The sequence below is a fragment of the Helianthus annuus genome, chromosome 3, assembly GCF_002127325.2.
Source record: "Helianthus annuus cultivar XRQ/B chromosome 3, HanXRQr2.0-SUNRISE, whole genome shotgun sequence".
NCBI lineage: Eukaryota > Viridiplantae > Streptophyta > Magnoliopsida > Asterales > Asteraceae > Helianthus > Helianthus annuus.
The window spans coordinates 157,974,012-157,998,218 of NC_035435.2; the positions used below are offsets into that span (position 1 = coordinate 157,974,012).

A 24,207-nucleotide genomic window follows, 5' to 3' on the forward strand; every position below is an offset into this window, starting at 1 on the left:
GTGTATGAAAAATGGACGAGCCATTGGACGAGTGGGTGGTGGGCTAGGATTATTTTCTTGGAATGCATACGGGTTGTTCGGGTCAAAAGGACGGTTATGAGGATGCATTTTTTCGTTTTGTAGATGGAGAATTGAAGATGAATGTGGTAAAAAAATGGAAGAAATTGTGAGGTTTTATAGTGGAAAAATAAAATTTTATTAGTTTTTTTTTTTAAGATAGCCGTTGGCCAACGGCTAGCCCAACGGCTTCTTTGGTTTGTCCAATTAGAGCCCGCCATGTCAGCTTGGCCAGACCGCCCTACGCCCGGCTTGAAACCCATGCCCCAAGGGCCACGCCGAAACCCATGCCCACCCGGGGTGGTGGCTTGGGCGTTTCCCCCCTACCCATGCCCAAACTCCCGCCCCATACCCCGCAGTCTAAGGGTGTCCGGGGCGTACTCGGTAAGGGGTTTCGGTGACCCCTTTCCCCGATCGGGAACACCGCCGCCATCCCCGCGGGGTCCCGAATCGGGGTGGGTTTTGGGTGTGGGTTCACCGCTGAAGATGGCACAACTTTCGAGGAGACCATCTTTCGAAACCATCTTTCGAAGATGGCACAACTGTGGAAACCATCTTTCGGAGATGGCACAACTTTCGAAACCAACTCCCCTAATAGGGGAGTGCCGCCATCAAAAAGGGGTATTAGGGGAGTGTTAGAGGGGAGTTGACGTGGCTTATTCTGGTTGGTTACGTGTAAGAGGGGGGGACTCACCTATTAGGTGAGCACCCCTTACACCCTAACAATGCAACTTTCACATAAAAGATCTTTTAAATATAACTAAGTATAAAATGGTTAACTGAAAAGATTATTTCTAAAGATGCATAAGATTATTTACATTTGTCATTCAACAAATTCACTGACAAACAAGAATATAAACAAATTTAATTTCTATAGTTCACTTCCTAATTATAGTTTATAGTCAGTAAAAACAGTGCCCGGCGTCATGTTATTTATAGTAAATTACTTAAATAGGAAACATAAAATAATAAAAAAAAAAAAAAGACTCTAAAATTGGGAAAAAAAATTATTTGGAACCTTACCTAGCGATTTTAGCATGGTCATTTAATTGGGCCAGGAGATTAAGTCATGTGACCCATGCCCTCGCTCAGACAAGAAAGTTTAAAGAAATTTTGGGTAATTTGACCATCCCAAAAAAGAGCACACTTTATTTGTCACCAATACGAGTTGCAAAAATACCAAATTTAGCCACTAAAGAGTCCAGTTGTTTTACCTACAAACATGGTTGCAAAAGTCGATAGGCGCTCCCTAGTCGGTCGCCCGGGGAGTTGAGAGTACTCAGCCTAGGCGGAGAGTACTCGGGGAGTACTCGGACATGTTAATTTATAAAGAAATTAGTTTTTGGAAATTAAATATACGTCAAATAACATACATTTACTTATATCTATAAAAAATACGTGAAAATGGTATTCATTCTTTAATATGATAGGCATAGAAATTATGTTTTGTTATTTTTCAAGTCAAACTCGGCCCGGGTTAACCTACTAGATACGATTTTGGCCGAGGTTGACCGCATTTGACCGATTCCGAGTAATTAGGCGGAGTTAGAGAAAGTCGCATCGGCGACCTACCTTGTAGCGACTACTCGGAGAGTACTCGGCCTTGGAAACCTTGTTTTACAACCATGCCTACAAATAACAAATCGTGATTAGAAGCCCACCTAATATTGTTTATGAAACAGATTATAATAAATCATAACTACTTATTAATCAAGTTAATATCATCATTATCAAACAAACCGGAAACTTCCCGTTCACAAAACGGCGTAGGGTATAAGAGTCTGCACAATAGTTGTATAGTCGAATGTGGACTCACAAGCCCAAGGCAACACTGAGTTTTTATGTGTTTTATCGTTTGTGGAAAAGAAATACCATGCGTAGAGTGGAAAATCATGAGAGTACTACTTTCTAATTTTGTCGGAACAATGTATTTTGGGACTTTCGTATTTCTCTTCTCTATTCTTTAACAAAATGAATCAACTAGTTTATTCTATCACTATCTCAAAAGAAAACTACTTGACATTTTAATTGCAATCAACCAATTACACACTTGTAAATGCTTAGTAAAACGTAACAACTCATATGAACATTTGCGATAGCCGGTAGTTGGTTTCATGTGGTGGGCAAAATTCAAAAGAATAAATTAGGGGGAACTTGAAAATAAGTGTATGTTTCTTTTCATAGCAACCAAACTTTGTAAGGCATCGAACATATATGTACAACCTAACTATGCTTGTTTTTCAATTAGGTATTCAATAAATTATTGAGACTAAATATGTATCCAAGAGAGTCTGTTGGTTGGTGAATAAGTAATTGTAAACAATGGTTGACATTTAAATTCATCCCTAATACGTAATAATTCAAGTGACTTGGACAAACTGAAAGAAAAGACTATTTTATCTAACAAATTATATAAACTATTTTTTTCAACGAGAGTTAACGTTATAGCAATAAACATAACAAAAATACAAGGTTTCTAATGTGTAACCATCGATATCCGATCTTTAGTTTTTTTTTAACTACATTAGATAGAAATTTGGATAATGGACATGAATTAGAATAACACTAATGAACCCAATATGTTATAAAATCTTAGATATAGAGAAAAATAAAATCATTTGATCCCAGTAAATTGTAAGATTATGTTTTTAGAGAGGGTCCAATATATTATATTAGATAGATGTTTAGATAATGGGTATGGATCAAAATAAGACTAACAAGCCTAATATGGTATAAGATTTTCTTTTAGATATCGATAAAAATAAGATTATTTGAACCCAATAAGTAGTAAGATTAAATTTTTATAGAGAGAGTCTAATAAATTTTTCAGTTTCACATTTTTAAAAATATATACAGAAAAAAAAGTTTTAAAAAATTTAGCCCCTTAAAAAATTGGGGTTGCAACTCGCCCAACCCCTAGAACGAGTCATTTTTTATTATCTTGTATGGTATATGAGTGCCCGTCTGTATTCATACTTGTTTTGTTTAACCTAAGAGAGTTCGAGCTCGCTTTGTTTAACTTAAGAGTGCGTAACTTATTTTACTTAAAACAGTTTAAAACTAACCCGTGAGTGATATCATGTCGAGACCAATTGGTTAGGGGAGGCGGGGTGGTCTGTGATGGCCACCCCATCACGCGTGGAATGAAAACGGACACCGCCGCCGCCTTGTTTATAACGCGTGTAAATCATAACGCGTTATGTGTATTACGCGTTGAAAATGTTGCAGATCTTTAGATACATAAGAGAGAGAATGGAAATTTAAAAAATTTGGGAGTGATAGAATTCCATCACTAGTGATACCACCCCCTACATTTCTATCACTAGTGATAGAATATTGGGTGATGACATGGCATGATTTGATTGGAAATTGGCCTGTAATAATCCCACCTAAACCTTATTGGCCATTAATAATCTCACCTCAGAATATTCCCCCCACCAGTCCCACCTTTCACCTATTTTTCCTACAATGGTCCCCCGTTAAAAAAACTTAACGGAGTTAAGCTTTTTTCCAAATTACAAACAGATTTTTTAAGGCTTTTGATTAGAACGACGATACGAGTCCATTAAAAAACCATTATTCCCCCTACCAATCCCACCTCAGAAACATCAACCATTAAATTAAAAAAACCATTTCGCCTAAGCATGTCTTCCACATCGCAGCTTAACACAAACTACTTTTTTTAACGGCAAGGAATGATGTGTCAACCACTATAACACCGGACACTGTGGCCAAGGTCGACTACTCGACCGCCACCACCACCATTATTCGCCCTTTACCTGAATGCCACAGAAAATAATGAAAAAAGTAAGAATCAAACCTGGGTCAAAAAACCATCAAATCTTTATCCAACCACAAGACTACATCATTAACACAAACTACTTAATCAACAAACAAAACATGTTTTAAACAAAAAAGATAAACCCATTAATTATTTATTTATTTATTTCAACCATGGTTACTTCATAAAGAAGCCGAATGGTCTCAAAAGCAATCTCCTTTTCGTTCATCTTTTTCATTTTCACTATCTCCACAACCCACCCTACTCTGCTGATCGCCGATGGAACAACTCCCGTTAGGTTTCCGGTTCCGACCCACCGACGAGGAGCTCATCAACTTCTACCTCCGCCAGAAAATCAACGGCCACCATTCCGAAGTTCACATCATCCCTGAAGTCGATGTTTGCAAGATGGAACCCTGGGATTTACCCGGTTATTACTCTCTCTCTCTCTCTATATATATATATACCCTTAAAGATCTGTTTTATAGTATGTTTTCCTATGTGTTTATTATTATTCAGCATCACCATACTTGTTTTTGCTATTTATTAATTCTATTAAATGCGATATAGATTCCCGAATTTGTGCCCGTCAATCATTAAATAGACTTCAGATTTGGCTAAAAAAATAAATATATATATATATGTATGTTATACTGGAGGAATCAGAATATTACTAAATTGTGACATGTTGTGGTTTATTGGGGATTTTAGATCAATCGGTTATAAAGACGGAGGATCCGGAGTGGTTTTTCTTTTGTCCGAGGGATAGGAAGTACCCGAATGGGCACCGGTCGAATAGAGCTACTGGTGCGGGTTACTGGAAGGCTACGGGGAAGGATCGGACTATAAAGGCCCGCGGGCGGTCTGCTCAGATAATTGGGATGAAGAAGACTTTGGTTTTTTATAGGGGTCGGGCTCCGAAGGGGGAGCGGACTCATTGGATTATGCATGAGTATCGGGCTACTGAGAAGGATCTTGATGGTACCAACCCTGGTCAGGTAGTTGTTCGTTACTCTTTAGGCGAATTAACATATAGTGTTTTATAAAAACATAATTTATGTTGGTTTGTGTGATGCAGGCAGCGTATGTTCTTTGTCGTTTGTTTAAAAAATCGGAAGACAGCATCGATGCCTTAAAATATGATGATGCAGAACCAGCGAGTTTATCTCCTACCGCACAGAAATCATCACCCGATGATGTATCGCTGCATAATGTGCCAACGGATGGAACGGAGATGTGGTTGACCGACACGGCTCATAATTTGGCTCATAGCGCTGCTGTTTCTTTTGAAAATCGGGTTTCTGATCCACTGAAATCCTCTGAAAAGGAACCGGTTGAAAAGGTGAGATTTGTTTTAATAAATATAGTATGAGCTAGGGCTGTAAACAAACCGAACTTTCAGCGAATAGTTCATGAACCGTTCGGTGGGAAGTTTGTTTGTGTCCGTTCGTTTAACAAGTGAAAGGACATGAACAATAACTTTTGTTCATTTAGTTAAATGAACGAACATGAACAGAGGCCTCATTCGTTCATTTATGTTCGTGTTCGTTTGCATTTATTCGGGTTCATTTGTGTTTGGGGTTTTTATTTATTTTATATATATAAATATTTGATATTCTTTTATTTTTATATATTACCCAAGGTCCCAAACAAGTAAACAAATGAATCTACAAACCCCAGGCATTTGTTTATGTTCATTAACGTTTGTTTGTGTTCGGTGCCTAAAGTTAATGAACGAACACGAACAAGTTCATTTCCTTAACAAATGAACATGAATAGAAAATCTCGTTCGATAAGTGTTCATGATCTGTTCGTGAACACATGTATTTCCTTAACAAACGAACACGAACGCCGTGTTCGTTCGGTTCGTTTGCAGCCCTAGTTGTGGGTCAATCTGTTTACACATTTTTGTACTTTCGATTCTTATTTTTGTGTAAATAGTTAATTATTGTTAAAAAACAATGTTGCAGAGTTATCCAGAACTTGGAGCGTATCTGGATTCAAGATTTGCGAATGATTTTGGTAGTGATACTGGGTTAAACTTTCAGGACGGAACATGTGAACCGGATGTTTGTCTCTCCGAATTGTTGACACTTTTACAAAACGGCAAAGAGTGCTCGATTAACAAGTCGGCTAGTAAATTAACGACAACAATGGGAAGTGAAGCACCCGTATCTGCAGGACCCAATATCGGTTCACATTATAGCGCGGGTAATGATCTGGAACAGTCAACAAGCCAGACAAATATTCATGCTACTGGCAGTTCTACAATGGGTCAACCCGAATTCAAGTTTCGGTCCCGTGACTCCCGTTCACCTCGAACTGACCGAACTGACCCAAGCTCAGAAGATGTTATGGGGCAAGGCACTGCTTCTAGAAGACTCCGCCTGCTTGTCAATTCTCCATCTCATGGTGATGAAACCAGTTCAACTGAGTCTGAGGTAAGTTCTAGTAAATTACAAACTGTGCCATTGGTCAAAGTAAAACGTTAATGTACATAAGTGGTCGAATGTTTTTGTTTCAGGTTTGTGACAGCATTGACGACACTGAGATAAGTTCTGATTGGTCCAAGGAGACCGATGAAGGAGACGATCAACGGTCCAGATCGCAGATGAAGCAAGATGGTTTTAGTGGCCGTATTCAAATGCAACCGTTGGTTTTGGTGAAGGCGTATCGTGGTGGTCGTTTCTTGAGGTCCCCGTGGATTCAGGTAATGAGCATATTTCTAGTTATATTTGTGATGATAATATCTTTAGGGGTTACGGAATGCCCAATTTTTTTTCTTTGATTTGATCGGAGGTTGTAGAAATTTGTCTATATACCGTCTTTAGGTCTTATCATCGATCCCCTACGTGCCTTGTTATTTGGTTACTGGTGTATTAGGGTTGGAATTCATGTATGTGATAGTGTATTAGGGTTGAAATTCATGTATGTGATGATGTATTAGGGTTGAAGTTCATGTATGTGATAGTGTATTTTATTTTATGAATCTTTCTTTCTTCAATAAATAGATTTGGTGGGGCGAGGCTCCTCAAAACCCGATATCTAAAGCTTCAGTTATTTGAAGGTTCAGATATCGGATTATCTAAAATATATATGATTGAAAATTATAATAATCAATTGCCCGAATTTTATTTTAGAGGAGTTATGAATTTTTTAATCGTCCTATGAAAACATCTTGACAAGGGACATTAGTAGCGCAAACTCCGCGGAAGTACGCCGACGCCAAAGCGGTAAAGCAAAGCTAAGGCTAACTTAACAAAAAAAAAAAACGTAGTAAAAACCAAGGCCCCACGACAAAGCTAAGATAAATCTATGCGCTCCTCTAAAATTTCGTAACCTTTATCTAACGATGCCAAGAACAAAAACACATATTTGCTATGACTAGGATTTTAGTGAGTATGTTTGTTTGTTTAAAAGTATGTTTGTTTTGATTTTTATATGTATTACTTGGACAGTTGGACAAGGGGAAAATGGTTAAAAGCAATTAGATGCCAATAGACATAACTTTTGACCGTTAAAAGGTTATAGACTCGTATAAACTATGTATCTTTTTTATTTGATTTCAGCTGTTAATTTTGAATCATTAAATATGAATTTACTCGTTTTTAATGGCTTATTTTTTTTTCCGTCAATTGGAATTGAACCCTGATAAGACAGTCATATCCAACACTTTGATACCACTAGGCCAAAGGCCCTTTGGTATACTTATTTATTTAAATGTTCAATTTAGTTTTAAAAATAATATTAAGATTTACAAATTATAATAGCAGTATAAAATTGGGTATCGTTTAAGAGTGGAAGTGGTATCGGCGGATCTAGAAAATCTTTATAGGGATAACGCTTAAAAAACGAGTAACGAGATCGAAAAAAGGTCAATTTTTTTTCAAAATTTACACTACCGTTGGATCATCAAGGGGTAACAGAGGCTTTCCCTTGATACAAGGTATGTCCGCCACTAGGAAGGGGTGGTCATCACCCATCACAATACATCACATACCACACCCAATCACCATTAAAACATCACTTCATCACATTCCATCACAATTAAGGGATGGTCATCACTCATACTTATCACACCCAATCACAACTTAATACCTCAACACCAAAGGCAAACACACACACATTCTCCAATCACACCTCAACAAAAAAGTCACACACACACATTTTCCTATCCATACGTGACATACATCACAAGTTCCCCTCATCCACAAGTGATAGCACACTTGTGACGGTGTGCTATCACTCATCACGAGTGGCTATCACAAGACCACCCCGACCACCCTAACAAAACAGATTTTATAAACACCTATTCAAAGAAATGTTCTGAAAACATCCATCATTTGTGATTTATCAATTTAGTTTTCCTTAATTTCAAGATTTCCCTTTCTAATCATGACATTTCATAAATCCTAAGCTAAGGTCTTTAGTTCATAAATTTGAATTTTGATCAAACACCTATTTAAAGAAATATTGCAACTTTTTTTAGTAAGATAAAACATTGCACCTATTCAAAAGTCCCTCACTAGTTCAACGAGGTCACTTACAATTATTATAAATTGACATAGACATGAAAGCGTATCATCAATTTATTAACCATATATTGTGAAACAAAGAATAAAAACATTTTAATTGATAAGACAACCCTCGGTAATTAGGATAATGATGATGATCTTGTGGTGATTTGAAAACCATGCCTATTTATTTCTTCAAGGTTTGCATGATGTACTCCCCATAAAGATCCCTACACAACCATTCAATAGTTAACAAGAATCTCTATGCATTTTGGTGTATAAACATGAGCTTACATTGAGTGTTGAATGGCTTCAAAAGCAGTAGCTGAAGGCATAAATTCGTCAACCGCAACTTCTTTGTTCTCGTTCTTCTTGTCTATCAACGTGTCAAGAAAATTTATCGAATCATATCATTTAGTTAACCATCTATAATGATAAAAAGTACACAAGGATACAATCTTCAAAGAACCGGCGGATTTCAGCCAGACGATGAGGGGGTAACTGTTGTATATCGTTAAAGTGACGGTATTCAGGATCGTCCGCACAAACCGCAATGATTTTGTCATCTCTCTCTCCCTAAATGCATCAAACCAATTCACCATTTGTTAAACTCTCATTCGGTTGTGTACGAGATTGATTTGTTTGATACCTGATCAATCATAGGCATGAGCCCAAGGGCCTTGGCTCGAACAAAGCATCCCGGCACCACTGGTTCCTGCATGATGACTAACACGTCCATTGGGTCGTTATCTTCGCATAGTGTTCGAGGGATGAAGCCGTAGTTGTGAGGGTAAACCACTGATGAATATAACACACGGTCAACCTAATGAGTTGATCGTAAAGTTAGTCATATGTTCAAGTCAATGACAACAACGGCTCATTCATATGTCGTAACGATTAACCGATTAACGATCTCACCTTGATGAGACCGGTTTTCTTGTCGAGTTCATATTTCACTTTGCTTCCTTTTGGGATCTCAACAACCTGTCGTACGCATGCATGCAAACGTGATAAGCCACAAATCCAAAGGAAAAAATAACAAGGAAACTTATTAGACAAGCCTTTTCGCGTACCACATTGAAGATCTGAGGAGCTTCAGGACCTGCATAACGCACATACATCCATTCATTAACAAAGAAACATACAAACACAAGTCGAATAAAACATGTGCGCACATGTACCTACCGATGTCAATATCATGCCATGAATGAGCTGCAGCAGATCTCTTGGATAAGGTAGATAGGATCCTCTCGTTCAAGCGGGGGGCGCTTTTTGCAGCCATGCTTGCGGGTAATATCGATCTAGCGGTCTAGTTTACTAGAAATTCAAGAAATGGATCTGTAAAAGCGGTTTCGGATTAATGTAGTTTCAAAGTTATTGATTAAAATTGACATGCATACCTTTAAGATTGGCGATGAGAATGGAATATCGTTAATTCAATGGAAAATAGGATGAATTTATATGCATAGACATTAGTGGTCATGCTGTTTAAAAGGGAAAATATGAGGAATATGTGCATATACACAAAGGGAGAGAGTCAAACTCGATTTCTACGTGGAGACAATCATATTGATAATGTGATCTATAGGGTGTCATTAAATAATAATAATAATAATAATAATAATAATAATAATAATAATAATAATAATAATAATAATAATAATAATAATAATAATAATAATAATAATAATAATAACAATAATAATAATAATAATAATAATAATAATAATAATAATTCAATAGGAGATTAATTTAAACTATAAAAACTGTCGCTAAGGGTGAGGAAAAAATCGATTAAACGAGCTGTACTGAAAGAACCGGTTTTGGCTTTACTAAACCGAAAATTAAGGGTCGGTATTGGTTATGTCTTGCTCCAAAACCAAACCGGACCGAAATAAACGATAAAATCGAACAATACCGAACTTGTTTAAATGTTTGTTATTAAACTAGTTGGATGCCTCGCCCGCGTTGCGGGGCATTAAGCCGAATATTTCTTAGTTTAATAACATGTACGCATGTATTTTAGTTACTTGTGCATACTACTCATAACACGATCTCAAAAAAATTATATCGACTCAACCAATTAAACCAAAACACTGCCATAGTTTTGCTAAAAAAAAAAGATGGCAAACCTGAGCTGGGGGCAAAATAGTAAATTGTCATAAACAATGAGCGAGTGTCAGGCACCTGCTTGACAAAAAAGTTAGATTGAGTAAACGAAGTAAAATAAAAACTACTATAGTTTTGAAAAAAAAATTAAAACGATGGCAAGACTCCAAATTTTAACTAAGGGCAAAATCATAAGTTTTTAAAAGAGGACAAACTCATAATTTTAAAACGAGGGCAAATTCGTAATTTTTAGCTTGGGGGAAAACCATTGTTTTGAACGGTGGAAAAATTATAGTTTTGAACTAAGGGCGAAATCGTAATTTTTAGCTGGGGACAAAAGAATAAATTTATTTTGAACTGATGGAAAAAACGTAATTTTGAACTGAGGGCGAAATCGTAATTTTTGAAAGGGTCAATTATAATTATATTATATTATACTAACATTAATTAAATTAAAACTAAAAAAAGGGCAGCCGCCCATTTAAGCAAATCGAAGGCAAGCACTATTTTGTAGATATTGAATGAATGAATTTATAACCTAAATCTAGAGTAAATTACAAGTTTTGTCCTTTATGTTTACATCAAATTTCAGGCGCTGTCCTTTTGGCCAAAAGTTGACAGGCGCTGTCCTTTACCTTTCAAAATCTTGCACATTTTGTCCTTTAGGCCAAACTTAGTTAGAATTTTTGGTTAAATCTGGTTATGTGCCTTGCACATACATTGTTGTCATTTCATCTCTTCAGAGATTATTATGTATAAAACTTATGTTTAGGGACTAGTTTGTAAAGAATTCTTATTTAGGGATAATTTGTAAAAAAATGCTGACATAGACCCCATCGCCGGTGGAAGCTTTTCCCGGCTTCTGTTTTCCGGCCTTGAACCCGAAGACACCGATCACCACCACCCCCCGAATACCTTCACATTTTCTGCCAATAAAAAAACACCCAAAATGCTATGCTTCGGTGCAGTTACATTAACTCCCGATAATTCCGCCACCAACAAAAACTCATCGTCGCCGGTGTCAGTCACCACAACCACCTCACTATTATCTAATTCCAATGTCAGTCAGTCAGTCGACAACCTTTTTTACTTTTTTTAGTATTTTTGTCTTGTAACGTAAATTGTTTTTTCTTTTTCTTTTTATGGGAGGACAAATTAAGGGCTAATTAAGTCTTGTTTTTTTCTACTTTTCTTCTTTCAGCACATAACTCAATGTCTCTCATTCACACTCAATGTGAAAGTTCTTTAAAATCAACTTCAAAAACCCCCAAATCATTACCCTCAAAAATTACCGGAGGCGGTGGAGGTTTATCGATGAATACGGTTTCCGACGACGGTGAGATCGAGACGGCGACACAGGTCTGTGATCGGAGACGGCGGAACAGCGCTTGGATAGGAGACGACGAAACAGTTCCGAGATCGGAGACGACTGGTGGGTGTTTGCTGCTGTATACTCCAGTTTGATCAGAGTACTATTTATGAGGGTTCGATTCGTGATTTAAGGTTTCGAATTCAGCATGTTTTGATGTTTTGATGAAGAATGAGTATAATTTGATTGCGTTTTTGGTCTCAAATTCACACAAACGACTTACACAAATTCGATCTATAAAACAGACACCCACCTGCAACCGCCACCCACCACCTACACCCTACACCCACCTGCAACCGCCACCCACCGTCTCCACCATCACCATCCACAACCGTTTTCATATGCAATCTTTCGCCTTATTTTATAGATCAAAAGCCCTATATGAATTTGTTATATCAAAATCAAATTCGCGTATAATACTTGGATAAATAAGCTAGGGTTTGAATTGTGTTGGAGAGAGAAGAGAGAGAGAGAGGGAGATGGAGTTTCACAGAGAGAGGAGAGAGAGATGAGTGAGAGAGAGAGATGGGTTGTTCAGATTATAGAGAGAGAGAGTTTATATTTCTTTAAGTTTTTGTTTTTTACAAATTATCCGTAAATAAGAATTCTTTACAAACTAGTCCCTAAACATAAGTTTTTTACATAATAGTCTCTGAAGAGATGAAATGACAACAATGCCCTCATGTGCAAGGCATATGATCAGATTTAACCAAAAATTCTAACTGAGTTTGTTCTAAAGGACAAAATGTGCAAGATTTTGAAAGGTAAAGGACAGCGCCTGTCAACTTTTGGCCAAAAGGACAGCGCCTGAAATTTGATGTAAACATAAAGGACAAAACTTGTAATTTACTCTTAAATCTAATATTGTTAGCCAAAAGTTCCATCCTCAAGTTCATTGTAGGTGGTTTAGAGAAATTGTAGCCCACAAGTTCTAGGCCCAATTTTATTATATTGGGTCCCTTTTTGGCCCAAAACATTTCAAGCTCAAATGTAAAACGGAAAACGGACTCATAACCAAACCGAAACTGATTGGTTGGTTGGTTAGTTTTGAGCCAAACCGATCATTGCGCGTCGCCTAATAGTCACTAATTTAGCTATCCTTTCATTTCGCTAGCTTACTTTTCACAATTTGGAAAAAAAGGAATCGAAAACAAAATTGGTCGCCAAACTTTATTCAAGAAGTTTTCTTTACAAAAAATCCGGTCGCTAAATATAAAAAAATAATAATTAAATAAATATAGTCGTAGACAAGGTCACAATTACAAAGAAAAATAACAAACAGAAGGCTGCTAAAATGATCAGAAAATATAAAATAAGCAATCATAAAAAGTTCTAGACACGATCGCTAATGCAAAAGTAATTCCAAAAAAAATGTTAAATGAAAAATCGCTAAAACATTGACAAAATATTATAAGATTTTCAAGAAAACACGGTTGCTAATGTGTTCTCAGTTTAAAAACGATGACAAAGGTCGGAAGAAATATAGGGGGTGTTTGTTTTTCTAAAAAATATCTGCGCATTCTCTTATGTCTGCGTCGCGCAGACCACGTGCAGACATTGTCATCTACATACTATTTATTTTTCTGAAGACGTTTCATTAAAAGACGTCTGTACGAGCTCTTCTTAGTGCAGATTTGGCCCAGTCACTTCTAAGATCTTCTAAGGTCTGCAGAGGGTTAAACACCACCACCTACCACCACCCACCACCGTCCATTACCACCACCACCGTCCACCACCACCCACCGTCCACGTCCACATCCACCGTCCACCACCACCGTTCGTACACCACCACCAATTTAATTTAGAAATGTACATACGTTAAAAAACAAACAACTTCCTTCTTGCAGACTGTAGAGGTTTTGTCTACCTCTTCTTTTACAGATGTGATTCGCAGACTCCACATCTTAAAAGCCAAAAGATCACGTTCAAACAGTAACAAAAAAAACACACAATAGAAAAATATGGGTCATCAATTTCAATCGTAACTCTTTATATAAAAAATCTTTAAAAGGTAGGCGGCCGCAAAAACAGACAAAAAGTAAACCAAAATATTAAAAAATGACGGTGCAATCAAACATAAACAAAGAGTTTGGCAAAACAACACAAAGGAACAAGTGATGGTGACTTGGTGTGAGTGAGAAATCATTAAAGATAGCTCCGTGAATTGAATGAAGGCCCAATATTATGATTACCAGTCGACATTGCACCACTAAAATCGGTTTCTAGAAAAAAAAAAAAAAAGAAAGAAAAAACAAATGACCGACTTCTCTTTATAATTAAAGGACCACTTTGAACAACATTGCCAGTCTTCTCGTCTATTTCTGTGTCTAGCACAACTATCTATAATCGCAAGATGATAGAACGTCCAGATAAAGGAAAACACCTCCTTTACGAAAATATAACACGTTTTAATAGAAAACGAGTTATAATTAAGAGTTGCCTACAAAGTCCAAATTATCTAAAGAGTGTAAAAAGACATAAAAATAATAATGACAACTATAAAATACACAAAAAACCCATAAATAATATAATGAAAATTACTAAAACATCATATCTGTGGGTTTTGTGTTGTTTTTTAGATGATAAAGCTCTAATTATGGAATAACAAATATTATGGTGTTTTATGTTGATTAGCATGTTATTTTTTATATTCATAGTTCTGTGATGTTTTATTTGAAGTTTTTATGGACTATTAGATTTTGAATATGGTGTTTTAGTAATATTCACTCTGTTATTTATGAGTTTTAAGTGTGTTTTATGACTGAAATTATAATGTTTTATGTCTTTTTACACTTTTTAAGAAATTTAGACTTTATAGCCGAACTCTATCCATATATCAAATTCAACACTGAGAAAACAAATAGAACATTAAAAATAATGTATTAGTACATGGTTTTGTAGTAATAAAAACCCAGGTTCTATCGCATTAAAAAATGTTCTCTTATAATTATTATTATTTTTAATTATATAATAAAATTATAACGTACCATGTGTCTTACACGAAGTGAATAAAAAATATCAAATAGTTAGTAATGAAAGTTTAAGATTTATAAGATGACATTATTGAGACGCTTTTCAAATGTCCGAATAAAGTTTATGTCGTGTACAATCAAAACGTGTGATGTTTAACATGTTTATAAATATGAAAGCATTTGATCCATACATCAGAGAATTTGCATCATCTTGTAAGTTTAGAAGTCACAAGATCATACAATTGCATGATCAATTTTCTTATGAATTTCAGCAGTCACAAAAACCGTTGTTTGTGATGTTTTTTGATAATTAATTGAATAATATATATTGGGACTATTCGAGTAACAAAATAACAAACTATAGGGAGCACACCTGCTATTTTCAAAAGGTGGGGATTAAACGTGAAACCACATGGACCATCCGGGCAATTAACTCTTTTCTATATTAATATTAAGGTTATAAAGGTAATTTAACATTTTTAAATTCAAAAACCCACATGCAATGCACATGCAATTTCCCCTCTTCTTTTTTAAACGTCAATAAGTTTTTATATGTTACTTTTTAAAAAAAAATACACCATGATAACGAATGTTTTTTTATCTTTAATATCAGTACCATATTGATATATACTTGTATAGAGAAAAAATATTTACATTTCGATCAGATGTTTTACTCCATGGTGTTTTGTCTTTGTTGTTTTAATTGTATATTGATTCAAAACGTTGTGTTTTACATTAAAACACCATGAATGTATATATGACACCATAACAGTGCAAATAACATTAAATTCAACAAACTACTTACAGAAAAACTCCATAAACGTATATAAGACACCATAACATTGCAAATACCATTGAATTCAGCAAACTACCATTTTCTTATACATAAACACCATGAAGCCAAAATAAAACACGATAAAACCATTGAATTCAGCAAACTACCATTTTCTTATACAGAAACACCATGATACCATTGAATTCAGCAAACTACTTACAGTAAAACTTCATAAACGTATATAAGACACCATAACATTGCAAATACCATTGAATTAAGCAAACTACCATTTTCTTATACAGAAACACCATGAAGCTAAAATAAAACACCATAAAAACCAAGACAATATACATGTATACAAAGACACCATTCCATTAGCAATAAAAAATATCATTAAATTCAACCAGCTAACTTTTTCCTTTTACAAGACACCATATCTGTTTTTTAATTCCTAAAATAAAATACCATCGAAAATAAGATTGAAACATTGAAAGATTGAATGTAAATAGTATTTGCAATGCTATGGTGTCTATACGTTCATGGTGTTTTACTATAAAACACAACGCCTTAAATCACCATACAATTAAAACAACATAGACAAAACACATGGACTAAAACATCTGATCGAAAAGTAATTTTTTTCTCTATATAAGTATAGCAATATGGTACTCATATTAAAGATAATAAAACACTCGTTATAATGATGTAATATATTTTTGTTTAAAAAGTTACGTATAAAAAGTTATTGACTTTTAAAAAAGACGGGAGAACTTGCACGTGCATTTTATGTGGTATTTGATTTTATCTTTAATTTGGTTTTTTATTAAATTACTAAAACTTAACGTCATTATCCTAATAAATTAAATAATGACACGTGTCCTCATCATGTTCTTTCTTATCCTTCTCACAAATTTAATTTTTTTACAGGATCCTAAACCTATATATATATATATATCTCTCTTTCTCTCTCTCTCTCTCTCTCTCTCTATATATATATATATATATATATATATATATATAGTGCGAGGTTCAATGGGGAACCATTAAACAATATGTTTACATGTTAAATATATCTTAAAAATCAAATTTAAAATGTTAAAAAATATTTTTTTTCAAAATTTTTTCAGAGATTTTGTTTTTAAAGATGTGTAGAAACTATTCTAATAAAATATTATTTTTGTAAAAAACCTTTTTTTAGTTTTTTTTTTTTTACTATTTTAAGAATTATTTTAAAGAAATTTTAGTATTTGAATATTTTTATTAATAAGGCTTCTACATGTATTTATATGAAAAAGCTCCGAAATTTTTATCAAAAAACTAAAGGTAACATGTTAAGTTGAATTTCTAACGTGTTAAATGCATGGTTCCCGGTTTTCACTTTTTTTAGTGTTCTCCATTGAATCCCCCCTAATATATATTATATAGGATTCAGTAAGAACCATCATGAATTGTGAAAACTATGAGAATTCCCGTTTTCTGCATGAGTTGAGCCACCATTTTTGCACAAACGTAAATGAAAATGTTATAAACACATCTGTAAAAATAAAAAAATTGTTGAGTCTGTAGTTACGCCTGATGTAAATTTTGTTTACGCACTGATGTAAAATTTGTTACAACGATGTAAATTTTGTTTGCACCGGTGTAAATTTTTGCATTCGACATTTTTTTTATTTTTTTGCTGGAACAAATGGTTTTTTTAAGGGTTGTGAGATTTTTTTTAATTTGAAAAAACCTTTTGAAAGGTTTAATTTTTATGGTTCTTACAGCTGAAAGCGGTTTTAATTTTACCCTTTTCCTATATATACAAGGAAATAAATTAATGACAACTTAATGTGTGATCATAGCATTTAAAATAATAAAGAATTAGAAAAGTAGTTGAAATGTGAAACCTAATTTAGTAACGATAATAATAACAGGTGTATTTTTTTGATAGAGTTAAATATTTAGTTGGTACATGGTTTGCAATTTTTTTACAGTTGATTCCCATAATTTAATAATTAATAAGTGGTCCAGATGGTTAAAACTTTTAAACTAGGGTAATACTTATCATTAAACTATATTAGATTTTCCAGTTAAGTGTATATAAAATATCTATTTTACCAATGAGGTTGAAGATAAAATAACTAAAAAAAGTAAAACAAATAAAACAGATAAAACCATTTTATTTAACTAAAACACAAAATAATTATATTGCCATTTTAATTCTTGAGGTTTGTTCAAATTTACCACTTTAGTTCAAATAGTTTTTTTCTTCCATTTGGGTCCCTGACTTTTCCCTTTTGTTGCCATTTTGATCACATACCCTAACTCCGTCCAAAAACCCCATTTTTAACTAGGGATATTTTGGGTATTTTCAATTTAAATCTTTTCAATTGTCATTTTGATCCAATTCTTAAATAGACAAAAAAATTTAGAAATACATATATAATATTAATAATGATTATTATTTTATTATATATAATATATCATATATACACGTATACATCACTAACATACATACATCAGTCTCTCTAATATCTCACTCTCTCTGTCTCTCTAAAACCACCACCATTGGTTACTCCTCCATCTCCAACAATGGCAGCCATTACCACCTTCCATCGTCTCACAACCCTCTTCTCTCTCATGGCAGCCACCACCAACATCAGACACCATCCCCACCGTTTCTGTCAACATCCACCATTCACCATTTACCACCACCGGTTACTGTTCAATATCACCACCATCCTCCACCGTTCACCATTACCACCATCCTCCACCGTTCACCATCAAAACCCAAATCTGAAAACCCCAAATCCAAAAACCCTTAACCTTAAACAAAAAACCCAAAAGAGTATACAAGTTGCAAATCATACCAGATGAGCGGCGGTCGGAGCTTTCTTGGGGTGGAAAAAGGGGCGGCGATCGGAGCTTCCACGTATACACACATCAGTTGCCGGCCATACTGTCTTTTCCGGCCTTGGCTCTTGTCAGAAACAACGGATCTCAGTTCAAATTTTTTTCCCAAAATCGTCTCATCTCAACAATCTCAGGTTTCTTTCAGATATCGGGGTTCTGAACCCGCTATTGCAACCGATTTGGGTGGGTTCTAAACCCCTATTTCGACCGATTAGGGTGGTATTTAAACCCACGATTGCGAACTCATCCGGAATCCATTTTTCGGCGAGTGATGGCTATTTAGACACCAGCAGGGTCATCGTCTTTTAGGGTTTCATGTGAAGAAAGTGAAAGGGGTGAGGCTATGATGGTGAGTGGTTGTGGTTGTAGTGGTGAATGGCAGTGGTTGTGGTGGTGCACAGTGGTGGCAGTGGTGGGGAATAGTGGGGGCGGTGGTGTGGACGAAAGAGATGGGAGAGAAGACAGAGAGAGAGAATTAGGTTTGAAGATGAAACTGATATGTTTATATTAATATATGTTTATATTAATATATGTTTATATTTTTAATATTATTTATATTAATATAAATATATGTTTATATTTTTATGACATTTATATTTCTTATTTTTTATATATATAAAATTAGTTTTGGATGAAAATGACAACAAAACAAAACATATATGTAATCTGACCAAAATACCCTTGAGTTAACAGACATTTTTTTTAACAAAGTTAGAGGGTGTGATCAAAATGGCAACAAAGGGGAAAAGTCAGGAACTCAGAGGGGAGAAAAAACTATTTGGACTAAAATGACAAATTTGGACAAACCTCAGGGACTAAAATGATAATTAACTCAAACTCATAATCAAACCACCACTCCTAATTTTCCTCCTCCCCCCTCTCAAAAACCCTACCACCATACCTGCAACTACTCCCGCCAACCATCACCAACACCCATTACCACCAATAAAAGCTTGCTTATCAAACAACCTAAGGGCCCAATCTGCTGCTCACGCTTGGAAAAGGCCGCCGGACACGACTGTTAAGGCTGCCAACCATCACCGCTGTCATCCCCATAGATAACCATCACTGGAACCTCTCTTCCATTCGCCCAATGCCACAACCACATCAGCCGTAAACCACCACATCAACCCCCCTACCCCTTCTGTTTCGAAGCTACCGCTGTCATCGTTGTTTAGGCGACCTGAAAGTTGCGCCGTTGTTGCTGCCCTCCACATGCGTTGTTGTGGCTCTGCCGCCCATGGTAGTGGCCGACCTGTTCTTAGAGAGAGATAGGGAGAGGGAAAAGGTTTTGTTGTGTGGTGTGAAAATGAAAAAAAGAAGAAGATAAGGAACTTATATAGCTAGGGTTTGGTTAGGTTGTGATTATGGGTGTTGGTGATAGCAGTAGTTGTAGGTGTGATGGTAGGGTATTAGAGAGAGGGGGAGGGAAGGAGGGAAGGAGAGAGGAGGAGGAAGAGAATGAAGCAGATGAGGGATGATTCAATAATTTTTGTTTAATTGTTTTATTCTTTGGGTTAGGATATAATAGGAAGTTTATTTGGGTAAGAAGCCTAGGAAGTAATCTTGATCATCTATTTATTTAATCAAGGGCTAAGATTAAATAAGTGAAATTGAAGGAAAAATTGGTGGCGCGTGGGTTTGTTAGGGGCATTCTAGTCAATCCAGGCAATAGTTTCTCTCTCCTCCAATTCCCCCTCATTTTTTAAACGTTAATAACTCTGTCATACGACATTATTTTTTTTATAAAAATTGCACCAAAAAACGAGCATTTTTTATCTTTAAAACGAGTATACTATTGCTATATTTTTGAAAAAAAATTTTGAAAACCCAGTTGCGTAAAACGCAATGGAAAAAACCCAGTTGCGTAAAACGCAATAGAAAAAAAAACCTAAAAAATGACATTTTTCTAGAACGCAATGCACCAAAAACACAAAGAAATGTCTTTTTTTTTTGTAAAACGCAATGGCCAGAAAACACAAAGAAATGTTTAATTCTAAAATGCAATAGTCTAAAAACACAAAAGAAAGTGTACTTTCTAAAACGCAATGGACTGAAAACACATAAAAATGTGTTTTACCTAAAACGCAATGCACAAAAAACACAAAGAAATGTCTTATTTCTAAAATGCAATGGCCAGAAAACACTTAAAAACGTCTTTTTTCTAAAACACAATGGACTGAAAACACCTAAAACGCAATGGCCAGAAAACACATAAAATGTGTTTTTCTAAAACGCAATAGCCAAAAAAACACATAAAAATGTCTTATTTATAAGACGCAATGGCCTAAAAACACAAAATAAAGTGTTCTCTCTAAAACGCAATGGACTGAAAACACCTAAAAATGTGTTTTCTCTAAAACGCAATGACTAAAAACACTTCAAAAATGTGTTTTTCTAAAACGCAATGACTAGAAAACACATAAAAATGTCTTAGTTTTAAAACGCAATGACCAGAAAACACCAAAGAAAGTGTTCTCTCTAAAACGCATTGAACCAGGACAATAGTTTTGTCTGTGAATTGTCTGAACCTGGAAGTAGAAGATCAAAAATTGTCTACGTATGCAGCTTTCCAGAGACAATTTACAGAAAATTAAATTTTCTGATGCTAGGGGCTCTGCCCCTTGGACCCCGCCAGGGGCTGCCGCTCCTTAGACCCTGCTACCAGGGGCGCTGCCCCCGGACCCCCGCCAAGATCGTAAAACGCAATGACTGAATCAAAAACCCAGATCGTAAACATGAAATTAAAGAATTTCTTACATGGATCGAAGCTGATTTTTTCAACGATTGACGAAATTTGAATGATAGAAATACTTAACAGCGACCGAATCGAACGGGTCAAGTGATTATCTTCAAAATCACGGGAAAAAACGAGATTTGAATGAAATTAAACTGGGTTTTCTTTAAAACAAGCTGAAGAACACGTTGATCGGGTGTTTGAATTATTGATTGATGACGATATCGCACTATAATGTGGTGATTATTGAGATAGTAAGTGAAGAAAAGGTTGAAGATGGTGGGTTTTGAAGTTACTGGGGAGAAAAAGAAAGAAGAAAAGATTGGATTGACTAAAATACCATTTCTCTTTATTTTAAATTTTGCCACATGTCATAATTCTATTGTTTCCTATCCTTTTTAGCCAAAATAAACTTCGTATTTGATTCTCACCCTTTATTCTTTACCTTAAAGGTAAAATATATATATTTTATATAATCTTAACTGAGAAATCAGACATAGGCAGGGGCGGACCCACATGGTCCGGATCGCGGTCCACGGACCCCAGTGTTTTTTTTAAAAATAGTAGAACCGGTATGTTAATTTTATCAAGGACCCCATAAAATAAATTAGTTGAACCCCATAGTATTAAAAGCAAAGATGGTGTGGTGGTAAATCCTCTTGTATTCCAACACATAGATCCCAGGTTCAAGTCTTACAAGTCTTGTTTTTTAGTTTTTTAATAAAGTAGTGGTTTCATGTCTACTAAATGCTTCTATATTATTTTTTAGCCCTGACCCGACTACGATTACCGACCCGAAAAATTTTAATATTTGGTTGTGAAAAATTCTTCGACAAAAAATGGACCCCAGTAAAAAATAATCCTAGGTCCGCCACTGGACATAGGTTAATGTTAAGGATCACCTTAGTTTAAATAATCAGGCATTTAGTTCTTATTGATATTCATAGGTTTTAATTTGAATTTGATATTTAATATAAAAAAAATTTAGTTGTAACTATATAAAAAATATTAAAACCTTTGATGCAAATTAATAAATTAAGTTTAGAAAATCCATATAATTATTACTTTTCAAAAAATAGTTAATAGTTGAAAGATATTAAATGTTAATATAAATTAAATAGCAATATAAAAGCATTATGGCCAATGATCTCTAGATCAAGTGGTGGAGGGCTTGTATTTCTCTTGAGAGATGCAGGTTCGACTCCCACTTGGTGCAGAGTGAGGCACTGGTGGGCAATGATAGGAGACCCAGGGAAACCTGGGTTGGATCCTTGAGCCAAACGGGTTTTACCGGTAATTTCACCGTCGTGCCTACGGGCGGGTGGGTTACCGGGTTTTCCCCGGAATTGGTGGTGGACTCGGGTTACTCTCGGAGTACTTCGTTTGTCCAGTGGGTGCCCCGAGAGTGCTCGGGATTGAGTTTGTTGACCGTTCAAAAAAAATAAAATATAAAAGCATTATCTTTGATTACATAAAAAACAACTTTCAGAAAATAGAATTAAATTACCATATCCCTTCAAAAAAAAAAAGTTAATAGTTCAACGATATTTAGTGTTAATCTAAATTGAATAGTAATATAAAATTATTACATTTGGTTAAACAAAAACAACTTTAGAATAATAGACTTAAATTATCGTATCCATAACTAGGAAGGATATTATAAGGTATAAAAGTATATATTTCCTAAATATGAATTTGGGAGGGAAAAAGTTTGTGAGGTGAAATATTAGGACTCACAATTTTACACGAATATACGAATACATGATACGAACCTACACGAAGTTAACAGGTATCGTGTATGACCTTAACAGGTATCGTGTATCAAACAGGTAGACACGAGATTACCTGTTAATTTTCGTGTATAAACAGGTAAAATACCCGTTTACCTGTTAATACCCGTTAGTACACGATAAGAAATTAAATTAAATAAAACTCATCAGCCATATGCGTGCGGGTTCCTTAATTCCTTTCTATTTTCAATCCTCATTCAATTCAAAAGAAAAATAAAACCCTAAACTTCCTCTGTAACTCTCAGATAGCATGTCGTGTTCGTGTTTTTGTTCGCGTTAACATGCATTAACAGGTAATTTTAGTGTATAACAGTCAAACAGTCGTGTTAACATGTATTAACAGGTAATTTTCGTGTATATCGTGTCGTGTTCGTGTTCGTGTTTGAAAAAAAGGACACGATATGTTATCGTGTTGTGTTCGTGTATGGTATTTTGTGTATCGTGTCTTATCGTGTACGTGTATACACGATATGCCAGCCCTGTGAAATATGATGGTAACATGTATCAAAATTTGTAATCATTTATTAGGTAGTACATCGGACATTATTATAACCAATCGGATTCTACTATATTCTTGATTAACATTATACACTTTCAATTCATTTTAAATGTAAACAAAGCCATTTCTAATAAGCAAATGAGCTTTATTATATATGATAATTAGGGGATTTAGGATCCGGTACATTAATCTAGAAGTGTGAGAAGTATATTATAACATTATATATAACACTATATAACACCATATAAACACCGTATAACACTATGTAACACCATATAACACCATATAACACTATGTAACACTATATAACACTATATAACAAATATAACACTATATTTTGTCAAATAGCATGTCTATGATAGATGTATAGTGTTATATTTGTTATATAGTGTTACATAGTGTTATATGGTGTTATATGGTGTTATATGGTGTTACATAGTGTTATACGGTGTTTATATGGAGTTATATAGTGTTATATATAGTGTTATAATACACTTCTCACACTTCTGGATTAATGTACAGGATCCTTAATTAGGGAACCATAAAAATGGGAAACGGGGACCAATAGTTTTACATAAAAAAAACTCATAAAATATTCATTTTATATGGAAAAATTTTGATTTTTTCAGAGCTTTTACATATAAACATGTCACACCCCAACCGATGGCGGAAACATCGGGGCGCGGCACTGAGCAAAACAGATTGTCCA

At 35.0% G+C, this 24,207-nt stretch overlaps 2 protein-coding genes and 1 pseudogene across 3 annotated transcripts; 2 read left to right on the forward strand and 1 right to left on the reverse strand.

Annotated features, from left to right (window-relative positions):
* Nucleotides 1-4,026: 4,026 nt before the first annotated feature.
* On the forward strand, nt 4,027-6,846 carry LOC110930220 (protein NTM1-like 9). 2 transcript variants are annotated; one of them, XM_035987646.1, is made up of 5 exons: nt 4,027-4,268; nt 4,550-4,836; nt 4,917-5,180; nt 5,887-6,279; nt 6,363-6,846. In XM_035987646.1, exons 1-5 carry the CDS (start codon nt 4,118-4,120, stop codon nt 6,624-6,626), a joined length of 1,359 nt encoding a protein of 452 aa, XP_035843539.1. In that variant the 5' UTR covers nt 4,027-4,117; the 3' UTR covers nt 6,627-6,846. The 2 variants fall into 2 exon arrangements, with proteins under 2 accessions (XP_035843539.1, XP_022029162.1); XM_022173470.2 differs by having other exon boundaries at nt 4,028-4,268; nt 5,809-6,279.
* Nucleotides 6,847-8,405: 1,559 nt separating this feature from the next.
* On the reverse strand, nt 8,406-9,752 carry LOC110928138 (soluble inorganic pyrophosphatase 1). Its single transcript, XM_022171319.2, has 7 exons — nt 9,538-9,752; nt 9,426-9,454; nt 9,271-9,336; nt 9,002-9,175; nt 8,808-8,928; nt 8,647-8,728; nt 8,406-8,582 (listed from the first exon to the last, which is right to left on the reverse strand). The coding sequence occupies exons 1-7, from the start codon at nt 9,632-9,634 to the stop codon at nt 8,540-8,542; spliced, it is 612 nt and encodes a 203-aa protein (XP_022027011.1). The 5' UTR covers nt 9,635-9,752; the 3' UTR covers nt 8,406-8,539.
* A 1,658-nt stretch (nt 9,753-11,410) lies between these two features.
* The window catches only part of LOC110932307, a 35,045-nt pseudogene continuing 22,248 nt past the window's right edge, over nt 11,411-24,207 (forward strand).

What these genes read in the sequence shown, in the direction of transcription:
- LOC110930220 (XM_022173470.2), top strand. Translation starts at nt 4,118, where the DNA reads ATGGAACAACTCCCGTTAGGTTTCCGGTTCCGACCCACCGACGAGGAG. An exon ending in AAAAGGAACCGGTTGAAAAG is followed by an intron (nt 5,181 to 5,808) that starts GTGAGATTTGTT and finishes ACAATGTTGCAG; the next exon opens with AGTTATCCAGAACTTGGAGC. An exon ending in CCAGTTCAACTGAGTCTGAG is followed by an intron (nt 6,280 to 6,362) that starts GTAAGTTCTAGT and finishes TTTTTGTTTCAG; the next exon opens with GTTTGTGACAGCATTGACGA.
- LOC110928138 (XM_022171319.2), bottom strand. Translation starts at nt 9,634, where the DNA reads ATGGCTGCAAAAAGCGCCCCCCGCTTGAACGAGAGGATCCTATCTACC. An exon ending in ATGGCATGATATTGACATCG is followed by an intron (nt 9,455 to 9,537) that starts GTAGGTACATGT and finishes TGCGTTATGCAG; the next exon opens with GTCCTGAAGCTCCTCAGATC. An exon ending in AGAAAACCGGTCTCATCAAG is followed by an intron (nt 9,176 to 9,270) that starts GTGAGATCGTTA and finishes TCAACTCATTAG; the next exon opens with GTTGACCGTGTGTTATATTC.